General features: G+C 40.1%; 1 protein-coding gene across 6 annotated transcripts in view; it reads left to right on the top strand.

Moving 5' to 3' along the window:
• The window catches only part of atl (atlastin GTPase), a 281407-nt gene that overhangs the window by 23687 nt on the left and 235434 nt on the right, over positions 1-22286 (top strand). For 3 of the 6 annotated variants that reach the window (XM_071692540.1, XM_071692543.1, XM_071692544.1), the window contains exons 2-3: positions 5895-5964; positions 21802-22003. In XM_071692540.1, coding sequence (XP_071548641.1) covers positions 5948-5964; positions 21802-22003 — 219 coding nt within the window. In that variant the 5' untranslated portion in view covers positions 5895-5947. Of the gene's footprint in view, positions 1-3507; positions 3624-5894; positions 5965-21801; positions 22004-22286 lie in introns of those variants that run through there. The other 3 variants (XM_071692545.1, XM_071692546.1, XM_071692542.1) reach the window with 2 other exon arrangements.

Here is a 22286-nt window from a genome sequence, read left to right on the forward strand (position 1 = left end):
CTCATCCCCAACAGACTGCATACTTGCTCCTCTTTCCAAAACTCTTGCATTCACCTCCCTAACAACCCCATCCATAAACAAATTAAACAACCATGGAGACATCACACACCCCTGCCCCAAACCTACTTTCACTGAGAACCAATCACTTTCCTCTCTTCCTACACGTACACATGCCTTACATCCTCAATAAAAACTTTTCACTGCTTCTAACAACTTGCCTCCCTCATCATATATTCTTAGTACCTTCCACAGTGCATCTCTATGAACTCTATCATATGCCTTCTCCAGATCCATAAATGCTACATACAAATCCATTTGCTTTTATAAGTATTTCTCACGTACATTCATCAAAGCAAACACCTGTTCCACACATCCTCTACCACTTCTGAAACCACACTGCTCTTCCCCAATCTGATGCTCTGTACATGCCTTCACCCTCTCAATCAATACCCTCCCATATAATTTACCAGGAATACTCAACAAACTTATACCTCTGTAATTTGAGCACTCACTCTTATCCCCTTTGCCTTTATACAATGGCACTATGCACGCATTCCACCAATCCTCAGGCACCTCGCCATGAATTATACATACATTGAATAACCTTACCAACCAGTGAACAATACAGTCACCCCCTTTTTTAATAAATTCCACTGCAATACCATCCAAACCTGCTGCCTTGCAGGCTTTCATCTTCTGCACAGCTTTTACTACTACTTCTCTGTTTACCAAATCATTTTCCCTAACCCTTTCACTTTGCACACCACCTCGACCAAAACACCCTATATCTGCCACTCTATCATCAAACACATTCAACAGATCTTCAAAATACTCACTCCATCTCCTTCTCACATCACCACTACTTGTTATCGCCTCCCCATTAGCCCCCTTCACTGAAGTTTCCATTTGCTCCCTTGTCTTACGCACTTTATTTACCTCCTTCCAGAATACTTTTTTTTTTTTTTTGTCGCTTTCTCCCGCGTTTGTGAGGTAGCGCAAGGAAACAGACGAAAGAAATGGCCCAACCCACCCCCACACACATGTATATACGTACGCGTCCACACACGCAAATATACATACCTATATATCTCAATGTACACATATATATACACACACAGACACATACATATATACCCATGCACACAATTCACACTGTCTGCCTTTATTCATTCCCATCGCCACCTCACCACACATGGAATACCGTCCCCCTCCCCCCTCATGTGTGCGAGGTAGTGCTAGGAAAAGACAACAAAGGCCCCATTCGTTCACACTGTCTCTAGCTGTCATGCAATAATGCCTAAAACCACAGCTCCCTTTCCACATTAAGGCCCCACACAACTTTCCATGGTTTACCCCAGACGCTTCACATGCCCTGATTCAATCCACTGACAGCACGTCAACCCCGGTATACCACATCGATCCAATTCACTCTATTCCTCGCCCGCCTTTCACCCTCCTGCATGTTCAGGCCCCGATCACTCAAAATCTTTTTCACTCCATGTTTCCACCTCCAATTTGGTCTCCCACTTCTCCTCGTTCCCTTCACCTCCGACACATATATTCTCTTGGTCAATCTTTCCTCACTCATTCTCTCCATGTGCCCAAACCATTTCAAAACACTCTCTTCTGCTCTCTCAGCCACGCACTTTTTATTTCCACACATCTCTCTTACCCTTACATTACTTACTCAATCAAACCACCTCACACCACACATTGTCCTCAAACATCTCATTTCCAGCACATCCACCCTCCTTTGCACAACTATCCATAGCCCACGCCTCGCAACCATACAACATTGTTGGAACCACTATTCCTTCAAACATAGCCATTTTTGCTTTCCGAGATAATGTTCTCAACTTCCACACATTCTTCAAGGCTCCCAGGATTTTCGCCCCCTCCCCCACCCTATGATTCACTTCCGCTTCCGTGGTTCCATCCGCTGTCAGATCCACTCCCAGATATCTAAAACACTTTACTTCCTCCAGTTTTTCTCCATTCAAACTTACCTTCCAATTGACTTGACCCTCAACCCTACTGTACCTAATAACCTTGCTCTTATTCACATTTACTTTTAACTTTCTTCTTTCACACACTGTTCCAAACTCAGTCACCAGCTTCTGCAGTTTCTCACAAGAATCAGCCACCAGTGCTGTATCATCAGCGAACAACAACTGACTCACTTCCCAAGCTCTCTCATCCACAGCAGACTCCATACTTGCCCCTCTTTCCAAAACTCTTGCATTCACCTCCCGAACAACCCCATCCATAAACAAATTAAACAACCACGGAGACATCACACACCCCTGCCGCAAACCTACATTCACTGAATCACTTTCCTCTCTTCCTACACGTACACATGCCTTACAACCTCGATAAAGACTTTTCACTGCTTCTAACAACTTGCTTCCCACACCATATATTCTTAATACCTTCCACAGAGCATCTCTATCCACTCTTGTCATATGCCTTCTCCAGATCCATAAATGCTACATACAAATCCATTTGCTTTTCTAAGTATTTCTCACATACATTCTTCAAAGCAAACACCTGATCCACACATCCTCTACCACTTTTGAAACCACACTGCTCTTCCCCAATCTGATGCTCTGTACAAGCCTTCACCCTCTCAATCAATACCCTCCTATATAATTTACCAGGAATACTCAACAAACTTATACCTCTGTAATTTGAGCACTCACTCTTATCCCCTTTGCCTTTGTACAATGGCACTATGCACGCAATCCGCCAATCCTCAGGCACCTCACCATGAGTCATACATACATTAAATAACCTTACCAACCAGTCAACAATACAGTCATCCCCCTTTTTAATAAATTCCACTGCAATACCATCCAAACCTGCTGCCTTGCCGGCTTTCATCTTCCGCAAAGCTTTTACTACCTCTTCTCTGTTTACCAAATCATTTTCCCTAACCCTCTCACTTTGCTCACTTTTTATTCTCCCTAAAATTTAATGATACTCTCTTACCCCAACTCTCATTTGCCCTCTTTTTTACCTCTTGCACCCTTCTCTTGACCTCCTGTCTCTTTCTTTTATAAATCTCCCACTCATTTGCATTTTTTTCCTGCAAAAATCGTCCAAATGCCTCTCTCTTCTCTTTCACTAATAATCTTACTTCTTCATCCCACCACTCACTACCCTTTCTAATCAACCCACCTCCCACGCTTCTCATGCCACAAGCATCTTTTGCACAAGCCATCACTGCTTCCTTAAATACATCCCATTCCTCCCCCACTCCCCTTATCTCTTCCATTTGTCCATTCATATTATCCAATGCTAAGTTTCTCTCATGGGTTCACTACCTAGGAGTTTTTCAGTTTCTTTAGAAATTATCTGTATTACCATTTTATATTGTGCATATGAAACTATAAAGTCACTCTGAATCTGTCACACTTGAATTTTTTAAGTAAGAACTCATTATTTACAAATATGAAATTATTCAGTTTTTTAAATGTCATCATTTGTGATTTATGTTTAAAGGGGAACAGTGTTGATGTAAGCTGTACAAGGAAACTAGATTATTCAACTGCATATTCCAGCTCAAATGGATGGACATGGAACTTTTTTCCTAGGTTCATGAAGGGACAAAAAAGAAAGAAATGGTAAGAATGGATAACCTGCCAATTTATGATATTGCTGGCATTTAGGAGATTAGATAGAAAATGAAGATGAGAAATGTTTGTGATGTGAAGAAAAATCATAAGAAAGATGAAAAAGGTTTGTGTTGTGGGAATATCTTAAGAAGGACATGGATTAAAGCCTCTTAAGATGGCATGGCCATGTAGGATGTATGACAGTTGATAGATTTCTGATCTGTGTTAGTATGGTTGATTTAAAGGTTAAGACATAAACCTTGAAAGTGTTGTACACATGTAGTGATTAGATTGTCATTGGCTAGAAGTATTCCAAATGAGGGTGTTAAAAGCATGATTATTTATTGTGTGCAATACAGGCATTTTGTGTATGCAGATAGTGTGAATGAAGATAATATCACTTGGAGACTCAACTTCATATAAGCAATGAAAAATAAAAAAATCCTGATATCATTGTGGAAGACATAGTGTACTTTTTCATAAAAACTGAGTACAAGTTGAGGATGGGTGTAAGTGAACCAAAAGGCTACCATTTATGGATAAGCATGTCATTCACCATATGCACATGAAGTGGAATTAAAACTAATACAGTAAGGAAAAAAAAATTAGATACACAGCTAAATTAGTAGATTTAATGCCAGTATGAAATAGAAATTATTTATTTTTTGGTGCATGGCTAAATTAAAATTTTTTTTTTATGTAAACTGAACATACTTGATTGTTGGTCTGATAGGGTTCTCAGTTGCATGGGGAGGGCAGGAGACAAATATGTAAATTTTTTGTTTAAAGATGCCTGGAAATATTCTGGTTTTGCTCTCTACACATTATACATGCGTTATTTACCCAGACAGAACTTTCGTTATGTCCACAAGTAAATATACAGATGTGTATGTGTCTTTAACAGTGTTAAAAACTCCTGAAAATATCACATTTCTCTACTAACTTACCTTTAACAATGTTAAAAACTCATGAAAATATCACATTTCTGTACTACCTTACCTTTCAAACCACTGTCTTCTGCTACACCACAGACACTGTTATCACATTAATTCAAAATCACGTCCATCATAAGAAATGACCTTCATGTGCGTAGCCACTGGGTAGTGGCCTGAGCTGATCCATACATCATGCCTCTCACTTTTGTTGCATGTCACCACTCAGGGTTATAGATGCTCTGCCCTATACCAACACATATTTCTCTGCTTATTCTTCTTCACTTGAAATATATGATATATGGAAGTGTTCCTCTTCATTACTGATCTGTCAGGCACCTTCTATAGTGTACTTAAAAGTGGACATTTAGGTGTTGCATCAGATAATTTTGACGTTCGATGTCAATGCCAATTCTTCCCCCATGATGATCTTTAGGTAACTGAGGAGTATGGAGGTTTTGTGAGTTGAGGCAGAAAGCTGGTAATGATGTATGTCTTTTGATCACTGGTGGAGTCAAATTTAAGCAGGAAATTCAAATCTGGGAAGGATCAATTAAAACATTGTTTGACATGTAAAGCAGTCAGCTGGAAGAGCTGTGTGTGGTGCAAACAGCAGTGAAAGAGATGTCTTGTGAAAATAGTTGCTGAAGTTAGATGGAGACATTTAGTTAGATTGGAAGGACAGCATGAGGGAATGTATATCTGTATATATAAATGTAATGTTAATGTGGATGCTTATGTAATGCACTATATGATCAAGATGGTTGGAAAAGGTATTTATTGTTCACCCATTGCATGTATGTGTAGTGGATATTGTGCATCTAAAGTGGCTAGGTAGATAGATTGACTAATGACTAGTATGTCTTTAATTTTGTTCTTAAGCTTGTTAGGGAGTTTGGAATTTTTGTTTTGAATCTTCTGTAACTGATAAACTGCAGAGATGAAGCTTCATTAAAATGATACAAGATAGCTGTTCTCTTGCTGTTATACAGATGATAGAAAATTATGGTCTTTAGGGGAGTGCTTGATTCTAGAAGTAAAATTTAGTTATGGACTGTCATGTCCACAAACAGAAAGAATAATTGATCATGAACATGTCCAGGTTTCAGCTGGAAATTGATCCTCATATCATATGTTAATTCAAGATTAATCAATATTTGATGTGCTAAAATGTACTGATTATACACAGCTTTTATGTTCAAAATGAGTTTTAGGCAACTTTATTATATATGGCAGTTGTACATCAGCATGCTATGCTTAGTGCCCCTTGTATGTTATTTGCTGTTCACAAAAGATATTGTCCTGAGAATTGAGGGCTTTATATGTATCTTGAATTTTGTTCTTGCAGTAGAGAAGAAGTTGCTAGCCTTCAAGTAAGAGCCTCTCTACTTAGTCAACAAGATGCAGGTTGAGGATATGTGAGTCAGCACCCTGTCAAGATTATTACTGTGCTTTGCTTTTACTATCTAAAAAAATGTATTGATTGGGTTTAGACTAATGACTTGTGTTCTGCTTACATTCTTGTTTGGCCTAGTGTGAGTTTTATCCTCTAACATAATGTAGACTTTTGAAAGCATTAGAAGCTTACGTAATCAGAATTCTGGTAATGTTTAATCCCAAGTTTCACTGGTTATCCTAAAAATTATATACGGTGTTGACTTCCTTAGAAATTTCATTCACTAATTTATCCTTATGTGGAAAATTATACTACTGTGTAATGGGTAATTTTTAAAAAGTTTTGATATCTTCATTTTTTCTAAAAATTACTGTAAGCCATTTGAAGTATTTCCTTGTAGATACTAAATCAGTGGTAGAGTTTCTATATTTAGAAAAGTGAATTGTTGCTTGATATAACTTGAGGTCATTATTTAAATAATGCAAAAACAGCTTATAACTCTTATTTGCTTTTCTGAAAATAGTATTTAAACATTACATTTACACTAAGAAGGCCAGATTGATAATTGTGGAGGTAAGTGCTTATTAAGAGATAAATGCAGTGCCTCAATATTCAGTATATCCTACAGTTATACTGTATGAATACAGTAAAACCGACTGGCATTCTCTTGTTTTAACCCTCTAACCTCTCACAATGTACTTGTATGGTTGTCTGGTAACCACTCCACTTGTATGCTTATAGATTTTCCTTTACAGTTGCAAGACTAAGTTCTTGGGTGAGGGAAGGGATACGTATGGGTGCCAAATGCCTTCAGGTCATAGCTGCTCTCAACTGTCCTTCAGAAATGAAATAGAGAGGTGTCACACAGTTTGTGTCACTGTTGCCACCCTCCCATTCTCTGCTGATATATAGGGCATACTATATCTGTGATTTTTATTGATAGAATATATTCATAGATTGTATTGAGTATGATAGTTTGATTACAAAATGATAATCATTCCATTGGTATTAAAGATAGAAAAAAAAAGTTAAAATGTGGTGGTGACTGGCCATTCTTATGTCTGACAGCAGTAACGTCACAGCTTATATGTGGATTGTACAAGGATTAATTATTTTCTTATTGTTTATCTCATTCTTTAAGGATAGAGATTATTTTTCAAACATCGTATAAAAATCAGCAAATGGTTGTGGACGAAATGCTGTTTGAAGCTCATCGTTGTGTGGGTGTAAGGCTATCTGGCTGCCATACAAATGGACCAGGTTTTAATTCATAGGTTATCTGTCTGTCTATATATTTATATATCTGATTCTTGTTCCAACTGGAATTCCTTCAAGGGGGTGGCCATGGCAATAGAGTCTCCATAACCAGTGAACTCCAGTACCACCTCTTAGCCTTTAGTGGCTCACTCTTAGCAGGCCACTGACAGGGGGCAGCTTTAGTGCAGTGTTTGCAGAGGCTCCTACCTAATGTTCCTACTGACTACTTCTACCTAATGCTCCTTCTTACTACTAATACCTGATGTTTATACCTAATGCTTCTGCCAAATTGTTCTGTCTACTGCTCGTACCAATTTGCCAAAAGGCAGGGCTAGCACATAATGCTCACCAAATGAGTTGTGTGAATTTAGTGTTGTCAAGTGTTATGTATGGCAAGGAGAGATTGTATGTTTGTGAAAAGAATGCCAGTAGTCCATGTGTGGATGAGGCAGAAAGAAAAGACAGCTACTTGGGTAGAAAAGAGATGCGTTTGGATGATACTTGCTGTGAAGTATCACAAATGACAGGAAGATGTATAAAAGAAAGCAGCAGGAGGTCAAGAGGATGGTGCAAGGGTTGAAAAAGAGGACAAATGAGAGTTGGGGTGAGAGAGTATCATTAAATTTTAGGGAAAATAAAAAGATGTTTTGGAAGGAGGTAAATAACATGTGTAATACAAGAGAACAAATGGGAACATTGATGAAGGGGGCAAGTGGGGAGGTAATAACAGGTAGTGATGGAGTGAGTATTTTGAAGGTTTGTTGAATGTGTTCAATGATAGAGTCGCAGATATAGGATGTTTTGGTCGGGGTGGTGCACGAAGTGAGAGGGTCTGGGAGAATGGTTTGGTAAAGAGAGAAGTGCTAGTGAAAACCTTGGGAAGATGAAATCCGTCAAGGTGGTGGATTCGGATGGTATTGCAGTGTAATTTATAAAGAAAGTGGGTGACTGTGTTGTTGATTGGTTGGCAAGGATATTCGATGTATGTATGGACCATGGTGAAGTGCCTGAGAATTGGCTGAATGCATGCAGAGTGCCATTCTACTATGGCAGAGGGGATAAAGGTGAGTGTTCAGACTACAGAGGTGGAAGTTTGTTGAATGTTCTTTGGAAAGTATACTGAAGGGTATTGATTGAGAGGGTGAAATTATGTGCAGAGCATCAGACTGGGGAAGAGCAGTGTGGTTTCAGAAGTGATAGAGGATGTGTGGATCAGGGGTTTGCTTTGAAGAATGTATGTGAGAAATACTTAGAAAAACAGATGGATTTGTATGTAGCATTTATGGATCTGGAGAAGGCATATGATAGGGTGGATAGAGATGCTTTGTGGAAGGTTTTAAGAGTATATGGTGTGGGAGGTAAGTTGCTAGAAGCAGTGGAAAGTTTTTCCCAAGGATGTAAGGCATGTGTACGAGTAGGAAGAGAGGAGAGTGATTGGTTCCCAGTGAACGTCGGTCTGTGGCAGGGGTGTGTGATGTCCCCATGGTTGTTTAATTTGTCTGTGAATGGGGTGGTTAGGGAGATGAATGCAAGAGTTTTGGAAAGAGGGGCAAGTATGCAGTCAGTTGGGGATGAGATGGCCTGGGAAGTGAGTCAGTTGTTCACTGATGATACAGCTCTAGTGGCTGATTTGTGTGACACTGCAGTAGTTGGTGACTGAGTTTGGAAAAGTGTGTGAAAGGAGAAAGTTGAGAGTAGATGTGAATAAGAGCAAGGTTGTTAGGTTCAGTAGGGTTGAGAGACGAGTTAATTGGAATGTAAGTTTTAATGGAAAAAAATTGGAGGAAGTGAAGTGTTTTAGATATCTGGGAGTAGACTTAGCAGCAGATGGAACCATGGAGACAGAAGTGAGTCACAGGGTGGGGGAGGGGGTGAAGGTTCTGAGACTGATGAAGAATGTGTGGAAGGAGAGAATGTTATCTTGGAGAGCAAAAATGGGTATGCTCGAAGAAATAGTGGTTCCAATTCACTCTATTCCTTGCACTGCCTTTCACCCTCCTGCATGTTCAGGCCCCGATCACTCAAAATCTTTTTCACTCCATCTTTCCACCTCCAATTTGGTCTCCCACTTCTCCTCGTTCCCTCCACCTCTGACACATATATCCTCTTGGTCAATCTTTCCTCACTCATTCTGTCCATGCGACCAAACCATTTCAAAACACTTTCTTCTGCTCTCTCAACCACACTCTTATTATTACCACACATCTCTCTTACCCTATCATTACTTACTCAATCAAACCACCTCACAACACATATTGTCCTCAAACATCTCATTTCCAGCACATCCACCCTCCTGCGCGCAACTCTATCCATAGCCCACGCCTCGCAACCATACAACATTGTTGGAACCACTATTCCTACAAACATACCCATTTTTGCTTTCCAAGATAATGTTCTCGACTTCCACACATTCTTCAAGGCTCCCAGAATTTTTGCCCCCCTCCCCCACCCTATGATTCACTTCGGCTTCCATGGTTCCATCCGCTGCCAAATCCACTCCCAGATATCTAAAACACTTCACTTCCTCTAGTGTTTCTCCATTCAAACTTACCTCCCAATTGACTTGTCCCTCAACCTTACTGTACCTAATAACCTTACTCTTATTCACCTTTACTCTCAACTTTATTTATTTATTTATTCATTTATTTATTTATCCCTGGGGATAGGGGAGAAAGAATTCTTCCCACGCTCATCCTCCTCGAAGGCTCAGATTGGGGTGTCTAAATATGTGTGGATGTAATCAAGATGAGAAAAAAGGAGAGATAGGTAGTATGTTTGAGGAAAGGAACCTGGATGTTTTGGCTCTGAGTGAAATGAAGCTCAAGGGTAAAGGGGAAGAATGGTTTGGGAATGTCTTGGGAGTAAAGTCAGGGTGAGTGAGAGGACAAGAGCAAGGGAAGGAGTAGCATTACTCCTGAAGCAGGAGTTGTGGGAGTATGTGATAGAGTGTAAGAAAGTAAACTCTAGATTGATATGGGTAAAACTGAAAGTTGATGGAAAGAGATGGGTGATTATTGGTGCATATGCACCTGGGCATGAGAAGAAATATCATGAGAGGCAAGTGTTTTGGGAGCAGCTGAGTGAGTGTGTTAGTAGTTTTGATGCACGAGACCGGGTTATAGTGATGGGTGATTTGAATGCAAAGGTAAGTAATGTAGCAGTTGGGGGAATAATTGGTGTACATGGGGTGTTCAGTGTTGTAAATGGAAATGGTGAAGAGCTTGTAGATTTATGTGCTGAAAAAGCACTGGTGATAGGGAATACCTGGTTTAAAAAGAGAGAGATACATAAGTATACGTAAGTAAGTAGGAGAGATGGCCAGAGAGCATTATTGGATTTCGTGTTAATTGATAGGCGTGCGAAAGAGAGACTTTTAGATGTTAATGTGCTGAGAGATGCAACTGGAGGGATGTCTGATCATTATCTTGTGGAGGCGAAGGTGAAGATTTGTAGAGGTTTTCAGAAAAGAAAAGAGAATGTTGGGGTGAAGAGAGTGGTGAGAGTAAGTGAGCTTGGGAAGGAAACTTGTGTGAGGAAGTACCATGAGAGAATGAGTACAGAATGGAAAAAGGTGAGAACAAAGGAAATAAGGGGAGTGGGTGAGGATTGGGATGTATTTAGGGAAGCAGTGATGGCTTGCGCAAAATTTGCTTGTGGCATGAGAAGCATGAGAGGTGGGTAGATTAGAAAGGGCAGTGAGTGGTGGGATGAAGAAGTAAGATTGTTAGTGAAAGAGAAAAGAGAGGCATTTGGATGATTTTTACAGGGAAATAATGCAAATGAGTGTTGGGGTGAGAGAGTATCATTAAATTTTAGGGAGAATAAAAAGGTGTTTTGGAAGGAGGTAAATAAAGTGCATAAGACAAGGGAATCAATGGGAACTTCAGTGAGGGGGGCTAATGGGGAGGTGATAACAATTAGTGGTGATGTGAGAAGGAGATGGAGTGAGTATTTTGAAGGTTTGTTGAATGTGTTTGATGATAGAGTGGCAGGTATAGGGTGTTTTGGTCGAGGTGGTGTGCAAAGTGAGAGGGTTAGGGAGGATGATTTGGTAAACAGAGAAGACGTAGTGAAAGCTTTGCGAAAGGTGAAAGCCGGCAAGGCAGCGGGTTTGGATGGTACTGCAGTGGAATTTATTAAAAAAGGGGTGAGTGTATTGTTGACTGGTTGTTAAGGTTATTTAATGTATGTATGACTCATGGTGAGGTGCCTGAGGATTGGTGGAATGCGTGCATAGTGCCATTGTACAAAGGCAAAGAGGATAAAAGTGAGTGCTCAAATTACAGAGGTATAAATTTGTTGAGTATTCCTGGTAAATTATATGGGAGGGTATTGACTGAGAGGGTGAAGGCATGTACAGAGCATCAGACTGGGGAAGAGCAGTGTGGTTTCAGAAGTGGTAGAGGATGTGTGGATCAGGTGTTTGCTTTGAAGAATGTATGTGAGAAATACTTAGAAAAGCAATTGGATTTGTATGTAGCATTTATGGATCTGGAGAAGGTATATGTTAAAGTTGAGAGAGATGCTCTGTGAAAGGTATTAAGAATATATGGTGTGGGAGGCAAGTTGTTAGAAGCAGTGAAAAGTTTTTATCGAGGATGTAAGGCATGTGTATGTGTAGGAAGAGAGGGAAGGTACAGTAGGGTTGAGGGACAAGTCAATTGAGGGGTAAGTTTAAATGGAGAAAAACTGGAGGAAGTGAAGTGTTTTAGATATCTGGGAGTGGATTTGGCTGCAGATGGAGCCATGGAAGCGGAAGTGGATCATAGGGTGGGGGAGGGGGCGAAAATTCTGGGAGCCTTGAAGAATGTGTGGAAGTCGAGAACATTATCTCGGAAAGCAAAAATGGGTATGTTTGAAGGAATAGTGGTACAACAATGTTGTATGATTGCGAGGCGTGGACTATGAATAGAGTTGTGCGCAGGAGGATGGATGTGCTGGAAATGAGATGTTTGAGGACAGTGTGTGGTGTGAGGTGGTTTGATCGAGTAAGTAACGTAAGGGTAAGAGAGATGTGTGGAAATAAAAAGAGCGTGGTTGAGAGAGCAGAAGAGGGTGTTTTGAAATGGTTTGGTCACATGGAGAGAATGAGTGAGGAAAGATTGACCAAGAGGATATATGTGTCGGAGGTGTAGGGAACGAGGAGAAGAGGGAGACCAAATTGGAGGTGGAAAGATGGAGTGAAAAAGATTTTGTGTGATCGGGGCCTGAACATGCAGGAGGGTGAAAGGAGGGCAAGGAATAGAGTGAATTGGATCGATGTGGTATACCGGGGTTGACGTGCTGTCAGTGGATTGAATCAAGGCATGTGAAGCGTCTGGGGTAAACCATGGAAAGCTGTGTAGGTATGTATATTTGCGTGTGTGGACATATGTATATACATGTGTATGGGGATGGGTTGGGCCATTTCTTTCGTCTGTTTCCTTGCGCTACCTCGCAAACGCGGGAGACAGCGACAAAGCAAAAAAAAAATAAAAAAAAATAAATATATATATTTAGGGGAGAAAGAATACTTCCCACGTATTCCCTGCATGTCGTAGAAGGCGACTAAAAGGGGAGGGAGCGGGTGGCTGGAAATCCTCCCCTCTCGCTTTTTTTTAATTTTCCAAAAGAGGGAACAGAGAAGGTGGCCAGGTGAGGATATTCCCTCAAAGGCCCAGTCCTCTGTTCTCAACGCTACCTAGCTAATGCGGGAAATGGCGAATACTATGAAAATATATATACATATATATATATATATATATATATATATATATATATATATATATATATATATATATATATATATATATATATTTTCCAAAAGAAGGAACAGAGAAGGGGGTCAGGTGAGGATATTCTCTCTAAGGCCCAGTTCTCTGTTCTTAATGCTACCTCGCTAACGCGGGAAATGGCAAATAGTATGAAAAAAAAAAAAAAAATATATATATATATATATATATATATATATATATATATATATATATATACATATATATATACACATAGACTTATACATATGTACATAATTCATACTGTCTGCCTTTATTCATTCCCATCACCACCCTGCCACACGTGAAATAAAAACCCCCTCCCCCTCATGTGTGCGAGGTAGCACTAGGAAAAGACAACAAAGGCCATATTCGTTCACTCTCAGTCTCTAGCTGTCATGTAATAATGCACCGACACCATAGCTCCCTTTCCACATCCAGGCCCCACAGAACTTTCCATGGTTTACCCTTGACGCTTCACATGCCCTGGTTCAATCCACTAACAGCATGTCGACCCCGGTATACCACATCGTTCCAATTCACTCTATTCCTTGCATGCCTCTCACCCTCCTGCATGTTCAGGCCCCAATCACTCAAAATCTTTTTCACTCCATCTTTCCACCTAAAATTTAGTCTCCCACTTCTCCTCGTTCCCTCCACCTTTGACACATATATCCTCTTGGTCAATCTTTCCTCACACATTGTCTCCATGTGACCAAACCATTTCAAAACACCCTCTTCTGCTCTCTCAACCACACTCTTTTTATTACCACACATTTCTCTTACCCTATCATTACTTACTCGAACAAACCACCTCACACCACATATTGTCCTCAAACATCTCATTTCCAGCACATCCACCCTCCTCCGCACAACTCTATTTATAGCCCACGCCTCGCAACCATATAACATTGTTGGAACCACTATTCCTACAAACATACCTATTTTTGTTTTCCGAGATAATCTTCTCAACTTCCACACATTTTTCAATGCTCCCAGAACTTTCGCCCCCTCCCCCACTCTATGATTCACTTCGGCTTCCATGGTTCCATCCGCTGCTAAATCCACTCCCAGATATCTAAAACACTTCACTTCCTCCAGTTTTTCTCCATTCAAATTTATCTCCCAATTGACTTGTCCCTCAAACCTACTGTACCTAATAACCTTGCTCTTATTCACATTTACTCTCAGCTTTCTTCTTTCACACACTTCTTCTTTCACAAAACTCAATCACCAGCTTCTGTATCATCCGAATCAGCCACCAACGCTGTATCATCAGCGAACAACAACTGACTCACTTCCCAAGCTCTCTCATCAACAACAGATTGCATACTTGCCCCTCTTTCCAAAACTCTTACATTCACCTCCCTAACAACCCCATCCATAAACAAATTAAACAACCATGGAGACATCTCACACCCCTGCTGCAAACCTACATTCACTGAGAACCAATCACTTTCCTCTCTTCCTACATGTACACATGCCTTACATCCTCGATGAAAACTTTTCACTGCTTCTAACAACTTGCCTCCCACACCAAATATTCTTAATACCTTGCACAGAGCATCTCTGTCAACTCAATCATATGCCTCCTCCTGATCCATAAATGCTACATACAAATCCACTTGCTTTTCTAAGTATTTCTCACATACATTCTTCAAAGCAAACACCTGATCCACACATCAAATACAGTGAGTGCTCGAATACAGAGGTATAAGTTTGTTGAGTATTCCTGGGATATTATATGGGAGGGTATTGATTGAGAGGGTGAAGGCATGTACAGAGCATCAGATTGGGGAAGAGCAGTGTGGTTTCAGAAGTAGTAGAGGATGTGTGGATCAGGTGTTTGCTTTGAAAAATGTATGTGAGAAATACTTAGAAAAGCAAATGGATATGTATATAGCATTTATAGATCTGGAGAAGGCATATGATTGAGTGGATAGAGATACTCTGTGGAAGGTATTAAGAATATTTGGTGTGGTAGGTAAGTTGTTAGAAGCAGTGAAAAGCATTTATCGATGTAAGGCATGTGTACGTGTAGGAAGAAAGGAAAGTGATTGGTTCTCAGTGAATGTTGGTTTGCAACAGGGGTGCGTGATGTCTCCATGGTTGTTTAATTTGTTAATGGATGGGGTTTTTAGGTAGGTGAATGCAAGAGTTTTGGAAAGAGGGGGAAGTATGCATCCTGTTGTTAATGAGAGAGCTTGGGAGTGAGTCAGTTGTTCGCTGATGATACAGTGCTGGTGGCTAATTCGTGTGAGAAACTGCAGAAGCTGGTGACTGAGTTTGGTAAAGTGTGTGAAAGAAGAAAGCTGAGAGTAAATGTGAATAAGAGCAAGGTTAGTAGGTACAGTAGGGTTGAGAGACAAGTCAATTGGGAGGTAAGTTTGAATGGAGAAAAGCTGGAGGAAGTGAAGTGTTTTAGATATCCGGGAGTGGATTTGGCAGCAGATGGAACCATGGAAGCGGAAGTGAATTATAGGGTGGGGAGGGGGCGAAGATTCTGGGAGCATTGAAAAATGTGTGGAAGTTGAGAACGTTATCTTGAAAAGCAAAAATGGGTATGTTTGAAGGAATAGTGGTTCCAACAATGTTATGTGGTTGTGAGGCGTGGGCTTTAGATAGATTTGTGTGGAGGAGGATGGATATGCTGGAAATGAGATGTTTGAGGACATTATGTGGTGTGAGGTGGTTTGATCAAGTAAGTGATGAAAGTGTAAGAGAGATGTGTGGTAATAATAAGAGTGTGGTTGAGAGAGCAGAAGAGGGTGTTTTGAAATGGTTTGGTCACATGGAGAGAATGAGTGAGGAATGATAGACCAAGAGGATATATGTGTCAGAGGTGGAGGGAATGAGGAGAAGTGGGAGACCAAATTGGAGGTGGAAAGATGGAGTGAAAAAGAATTTGTGTGATTGGGGCCTGAACATGCAGGAGGGTGAAAGGCGTGCAAGGAATAGAGTGAATTGGAACGATTTGGTATACTGGGGTTGACGTGCTGTCAGTGGATTGAACCAGGGCATGTGAATCGTCTGGGGTGAACATGGAAAGTTTTGTGGGGCCTGGATGTGGAAAGGGAGCTGTGGTTTCAGTGCATTACACATGACAGCTAGAGACTGAGTGTGAACGCATGTGGCCTTTGTTGTCTTTTCCCAGTGCTACCTCGGGCACATGTGGGGAAGGGTGTTTTCATTTCATGTGTGGCAGGGGTGGCGACGGGAATGAATAAGTGCAGACAGTATGAATTATGTACATGTGTATATATGTATTTTTTTTATTTCGCCTGCATTGCGAAGAGACATAGGAATGAAATAATGTAGCATAGTGATGACATGTATGTTAGATACATGTTGTATAGTGAGATGGTTGGCACATCTCCATTGCACTCTGTTGCCTTGCGCTACCTCTCTAATGCGGCGACAGCACAAATTTTCAATATATCACTAATTTGACTGCTGTTACTGAATTGTCTCTTGTCATCTGTTAACACCATCGAGTGAAAATTCCACTCCCTTTAAGGCTAACAGTTCACAGTACAGTCTCGATCAAAGAACTCACACATTTCCTAAACGTCTACATTTAATCATACAGAACTAGTGCATTGGCTGCCATGAGCATATTGGAAAGCTCACATACCCTTTTTCATTTCGGTTCTCTCTTCACTTTTATAATTTCCTGCCCTATATCCACTTTCGCCCAGGTCATCCTACACACCCTCAAACTTCTTTCAGGCTCTTCATCAAACTCACACTCCAATAGACTTGACCCTCATCTGTAAACCTAATAACCTTGGTTTATTCACATTTTACCCTAATTTTCTTTTGCACACACTTACCTGAACTCAGACACCTCTTCTGCAGTTTCTCACTAAATCACCACCAGGCTGTTATCAGCAACAACAACTGACACTCCATCTCTCAGGCCCCACAGACTCATACCTTGCACTCTTTCCAGGACCTTGCATCCACCTCTTAAACCATCCAAAAAAAAAAACCATGGAACATTGATACCCCTGTCACAAACCTACTTTCACTGGAGAAGCATGCATTCCATTCTTCCAATTGATTATCCTGTAAAAACTTTATCAAATTCCACATCCTATGTGTTAAATTATGCATTCATCAACTGGTATGTATCTCTTTCTCGTCCATTGCTCCCACTACAAAATTTGTTGTATAGAAATTTCGATAGCATACATTCTTAAAAACCTTGATCCCACATTCCCTACACTTTGAAACCCTGCTTCCCAATCTGTGTCTTTAAACTCAACTCTACATATCAATACCCATCCCTATAATTTCGGTATGTACTCCTAATTTGCCTCTTTATTAGCCTCATTTTTCCAACTTTGCCTCTTTGGGACTATTCACATTCCACCAGTCACTCAGCACCTCACAGTTGTTTTCCATTATATAACCCATACCAACCTGCAACATCAGTTTTTTTTGAAAAATGTCATCTTTATAAGAGGCCAATCCTCTCCCCCTTTTGCCTTTTCTTCTTCTTGTTACCATCATTTTCCCTAACCCTCTCACTTTGCACACCACTCGACCCAAACACCCTATATCTGCCACTCTGTCATCAGACACATTCAACAAACCTTCAAAATACTCATTCCATCTCCTTCTCACATCACCACTACTTGTTATCACCTCCCCATTTACGCCCTTCACTGAAGTTCCCATTTGCTCCCTTGTCTTACGCACCCTATTTACCTCCTTCCAGAACATCTTTTTATTCTCCCTAAAATTTACTGATAGTCTCTCACCCCAACTCTCATTTGCCCTTTTTTTCACCTCTTGCACCTTTCTCTTGACCTCCTGTCTCTTTCTTTTATACTTCTCCCACTCAATTGCATTTTTTCCCTGCAAAAATCGTCCAAATGCCTCTCTCTTCTCTTTCACTAATACTCTTACTTCTTCATCCCACCACTCACTACCCTTTCTAAACAGCCCACCTCCCACTCTTCTCATGCCACAAGCATCTTTTGCGCAATCCATCACTGATTCCCTAAATACATCCCATATATGTATATGTCTGTTTATATATATATATGCCTACATTGAGATGCATAGGTATGTATATGTGCATGTGTGGACATGTATGTATATACATGTGTATGTGGATGGGTTGGGCCATTCTTGCATCTGTTGCCTTGCGCTACCTCTCTAATGCAGGAGACAGCGACAAAGTATGATAAATAGATAATTGAGGTGTTACTGAATTGTGCTTGCTTGAGGTTAAACCATGAGTGAAAAGTCATCCCTTGTGAGGCTAGACAGTTCAGAGTACAGTCTCGTCAAAGAACTTCTCACTCTAAAGGCGTCTACATTTATCATACAGAAGTAGTGCACTGGGCTGCATGAGCCTATTGAAAGGTCACCCATCCTTTGGTTCATTTCGGTTCCTCTTACTTTATTTCCTGCCCTATCCACTCCCAGGTATCTACAACTCAACTTCTTTCAGGGGCTCTTCATCAAACTCACACTCCAAATAATTTTTTCCTCTTCATTGCTAAACTTGATAACCTTGGTTTTATTCACATTTTCCCTCAGTTTTCTTTTGCAAACTCTCCTGAACTCAGACACCTTCCTCTGTAGTTTCTCACTCAAATCTACCACCAGTGCTGTGTTATCAGCAAACAACTGACTCATCTCTCAGGCTCCCATCAGACTGCATCCTTGATACTTTTTCCAAGACCCTTGCATCCACCTTTTTAACCATCCCAAAAACAAATAGCCATGGTGACATTGTATACCCCTGTCACAGACCTACCTTTCACCTGGAGTAGAGTGAGTGATTCCATTTCTTCCAATTGAATTATCATGTATAATATTATCAAATTCCATGCTAGTGTGTGTGAAGATATGATCAAGCAATGGTGGTGTATCAGTCTTTCTCGTCCATGCGTGCCCACTAAAAAGTTGGTATAGGAAATTTCGATGCATACTTTCTTAAACCTTGTGCCTCCACGATTCCCTATCACTATGAAAATCCTGGTTCCCATTATCTGTGTCTTTATAACTGAAATCTGACATTATCAATACTCTACCATCCCTGATAAGTGTTTCGTTGCTTCATGTACTGTCCTAATTGTGCCTTCTTTATTATCCTTGCATTTTTCCAGACTGTTGCAGCTCTTTTGGGGATTATTCACTATTACCAACACAGTGCACTTCTTCCCTACAGTTGTTTTTCCCATTATGTATAATCTGAATGAGCCATCCTGCACTCTTTATTTTTTAAAGAATGCTATCTTTTATTAAGAGGGCCAATCCTCTCCCCCTTTTGCCTTTTCTTTTCATTCTTACCATCATGTAACTCTTTAAGGAGAACAGATGAGATCTTATCTCTCTAGTAAGTTCTGTTTCCACAACTCAAAAAATATACTATGCTTTCAGTCTCTTGTTACCATTTTTTAAAACTCCTGCCCTCTCTGCAGTGCAGGCTGAGCTGCTCTGTTCTTCTGCCTTGTCTGATTAGCATTTAGGAGGGTTTAAAGTAGGTTGGGGTTTAAAGTCTGTGGTCAGGATGTGGTAGTGAAGACAACATCTATTGTGCCAAGTCCCATAACCATAGTGTCGGGTAATTGTAACTCATGATCTTTGTGGTCAGATTCACTAACCAGGTCTTAATCTGGAACTGCAACAGGTCTTGTAGTCTTTACATCCCTAATTGAGTCTTTATTATTCTCTGTTTCTTCCTAAGGCAAAGGTTTGGCATACAGTTCTTCAAACTCTGTAAGGACTTCCCATTACTTGTGATTAAAGCTCATTTCTTTTCCATCAAATGTCCTCCTCGCAGCACAAAACACAATTTATATATGTATAGGATTTTTGATGAAAATGAGAAGCAACTACCTCTAAATTTTACTGAAAAGCTCTAATATTTGTGTCATAGGAACTAGTAACCTTCTAAACAGTTGAAGAGAGAATGTACGAGTAGATAGTACACTTAATCATTGCAACATGTAAACTATGCAACATTTCCATCAGAATATAAGTAAGGTGGCCATTCTTCTGTGAAGACAAAGTATAAAAAAGTCCTGGATAACCAAAATTGATTATTCAAGAAGTTCCTGTAATACAGGATGATTTGTGTATCATACTGAACTAAAGTAACTTGCATCATTGTATAAAAATGTAACACCTAAGTGTAATGTTTTACTTCAACAAGGTAAACATAAGAAGAAACATTGCAATAGTCATAAGCAAATAAACCAACAGAAAGTCCACCTGTAGGACTACAATATCTAGATATTCCATGACATTGTCAACGATACCAGTTACCACATGAAGTGTTCAGGGAGTCAACAAAACCTGTAGAGTTTGTGTGTATCCCTAAGTGTGCAGACCATGGCAGAACCCTCTGTTTTCTTCTTGTAGGTGTCCTGTGCAAGCAGGAATGCATGGATGAACTCATCTGATTTGCCTGGTGCTAGTATGTGGCAAAGGTTGAGCACAGAATGATGGAAGGTGGCACCCAGCTGTAGGGAGAGTGTGCTAGAGGCATTTTAGTCTTGCCATTTGTAGCTGTGTTGAAGGTGATGCAAAGGGTCCTTCCAGAATGGATATGAATCATGTCATCTTAACCTGGTGGATGAGGACAAACTCTCGCTGGACAGTTAAATGGATGAAAGGATGATTAGGGATCAGGATGTATCACCTCAGGTCACAGTGAACTGGTTGGAGTGTGGGATAGTATTAAATGGAGTATGCTGCCATGCAACAGCAGTTGACCATACTTTGCTGACTGATCAGAAATTCCCAAGGGTAACAAGCTCAGATCAGGTTTGTAGGTACCACTGTGTACTAATGTCTTGTTCATGACTAAGCACTGCAGCATGAACTGTTACCAGGAACTGGCTCTCTGTGATGTAAGGGTCTAAAACCTGAAATAGGAACTGTTTGGTTCAGGTCATAGGTACTGTTAGTATGTACCGCAAGGCACTCCCTACTATGATGAAAGTATTTCATAGGAAGCTGTGAATTCAGCCACCAAAGCAACGACCTCTATTATGAGTTAAAATTCATAAGGAAATGTTGTACACTTCTTTGGTATGACAAAATTCATGGTTCCCAAGAGAGAAGTGCATTCTTCTCTAGTCCACTCCACACCATTGAGATCACTGTCATTGATTCCTCAGTGCTGACTAAAGGGCATCAGTTAGGTCCTTCTTTTGTGCCTTCAAGAAAAGGGTTAAGTTTTGCACAGTGGGCTTGCTTGATCACATGTCAGTACAAAGCTTGGCAGGCTCCCTTGGGCAAGTGAAGTGCAATAGTAGGTATCTTACACAGTGGAGGTGCGTAAGTTTGCATATTAGGCACCAAATATGGGATACAGATTTTTGCAAATTATTTGCTTATTCTTGTAAGAGCACATTAGGCAACAAAAGTTCCTTCCATTATTAAGTTAGTTGGACTAGGGTGTAAAATTGTTGTTGATTGTAAATTGTAAATTGCAGGTTCTAAGTACCAAAAATATTGACACTAAGAGAATGAATGTAGGTATCCAGGTGTGATGAAAGGTTGCGGTTATTTTGTTTTTGTAATTTCATTAGTCTTTGTTTTTATAAGAGTCTCTGAAATGTAGTTTTAATGAGTTCACTAACTCTTCTTTTGGTGGGAACCTTAAGAAGCATCTTTATATATCATTATTGTTATATGTACTTGTGAAGTGTCGCTCACAATTTTTTAGAAACATAGATAAGTAAAATTGGTGTGGATATAGATACATATTATGTAAGCTTTTTATCACTTTTGGTGACAGTTGACATAAAGTTTCCAAGTTTATTGTGTTAAACTGAGTATTTTATATCTTCAAAATGTGGATGAGTAAATGATGTTACCAACAGAGTGATGGACGGCCATCCTGTGCCAGTCCTCATCCAGTGTGAGGAGACAGGAAACTTTGAATTGGATGAGGAAGCCCTTGAAGAAGTGTTACTCAATCCGAAGATTGCGGACAAATGTGTGTGTGTCTTGGCTGTAGCCGGGGCTTTTCGTAAGGGCAAATCTTTTCTACTTGACTTCCTCTTAAGATACATGAGTTCCCAGGTTAGTTGTTTTTAATCTTAAGTAAAAAGCTTTAGAATTTTTTTGATTCATAATAACTTAAGTTCTCAAGATATTCATTGTAGAGAATTAATTGTATATAAGATTAAAGTGATTGTCATGAGATTTAGGAAGGAAAGGGGATGAATATACTGGATATTTATACTGATGTGATTTTTAGTTAAAGCTTTATTATTGAGGTAAAGAAGAAAATGCATGCAATATTTTTGGATTAAGAAAGGGTATATGATAGTAGTGCACACTATGACATGCATGAAAGGTTTCC

The sequence above is a fragment of the Panulirus ornatus genome, chromosome 53, assembly GCF_036320965.1.
Source record: "Panulirus ornatus isolate Po-2019 chromosome 53, ASM3632096v1, whole genome shotgun sequence".
NCBI classification, from domain to species: domain Eukaryota; kingdom Metazoa; phylum Arthropoda; class Malacostraca; order Decapoda; family Palinuridae; genus Panulirus; species Panulirus ornatus.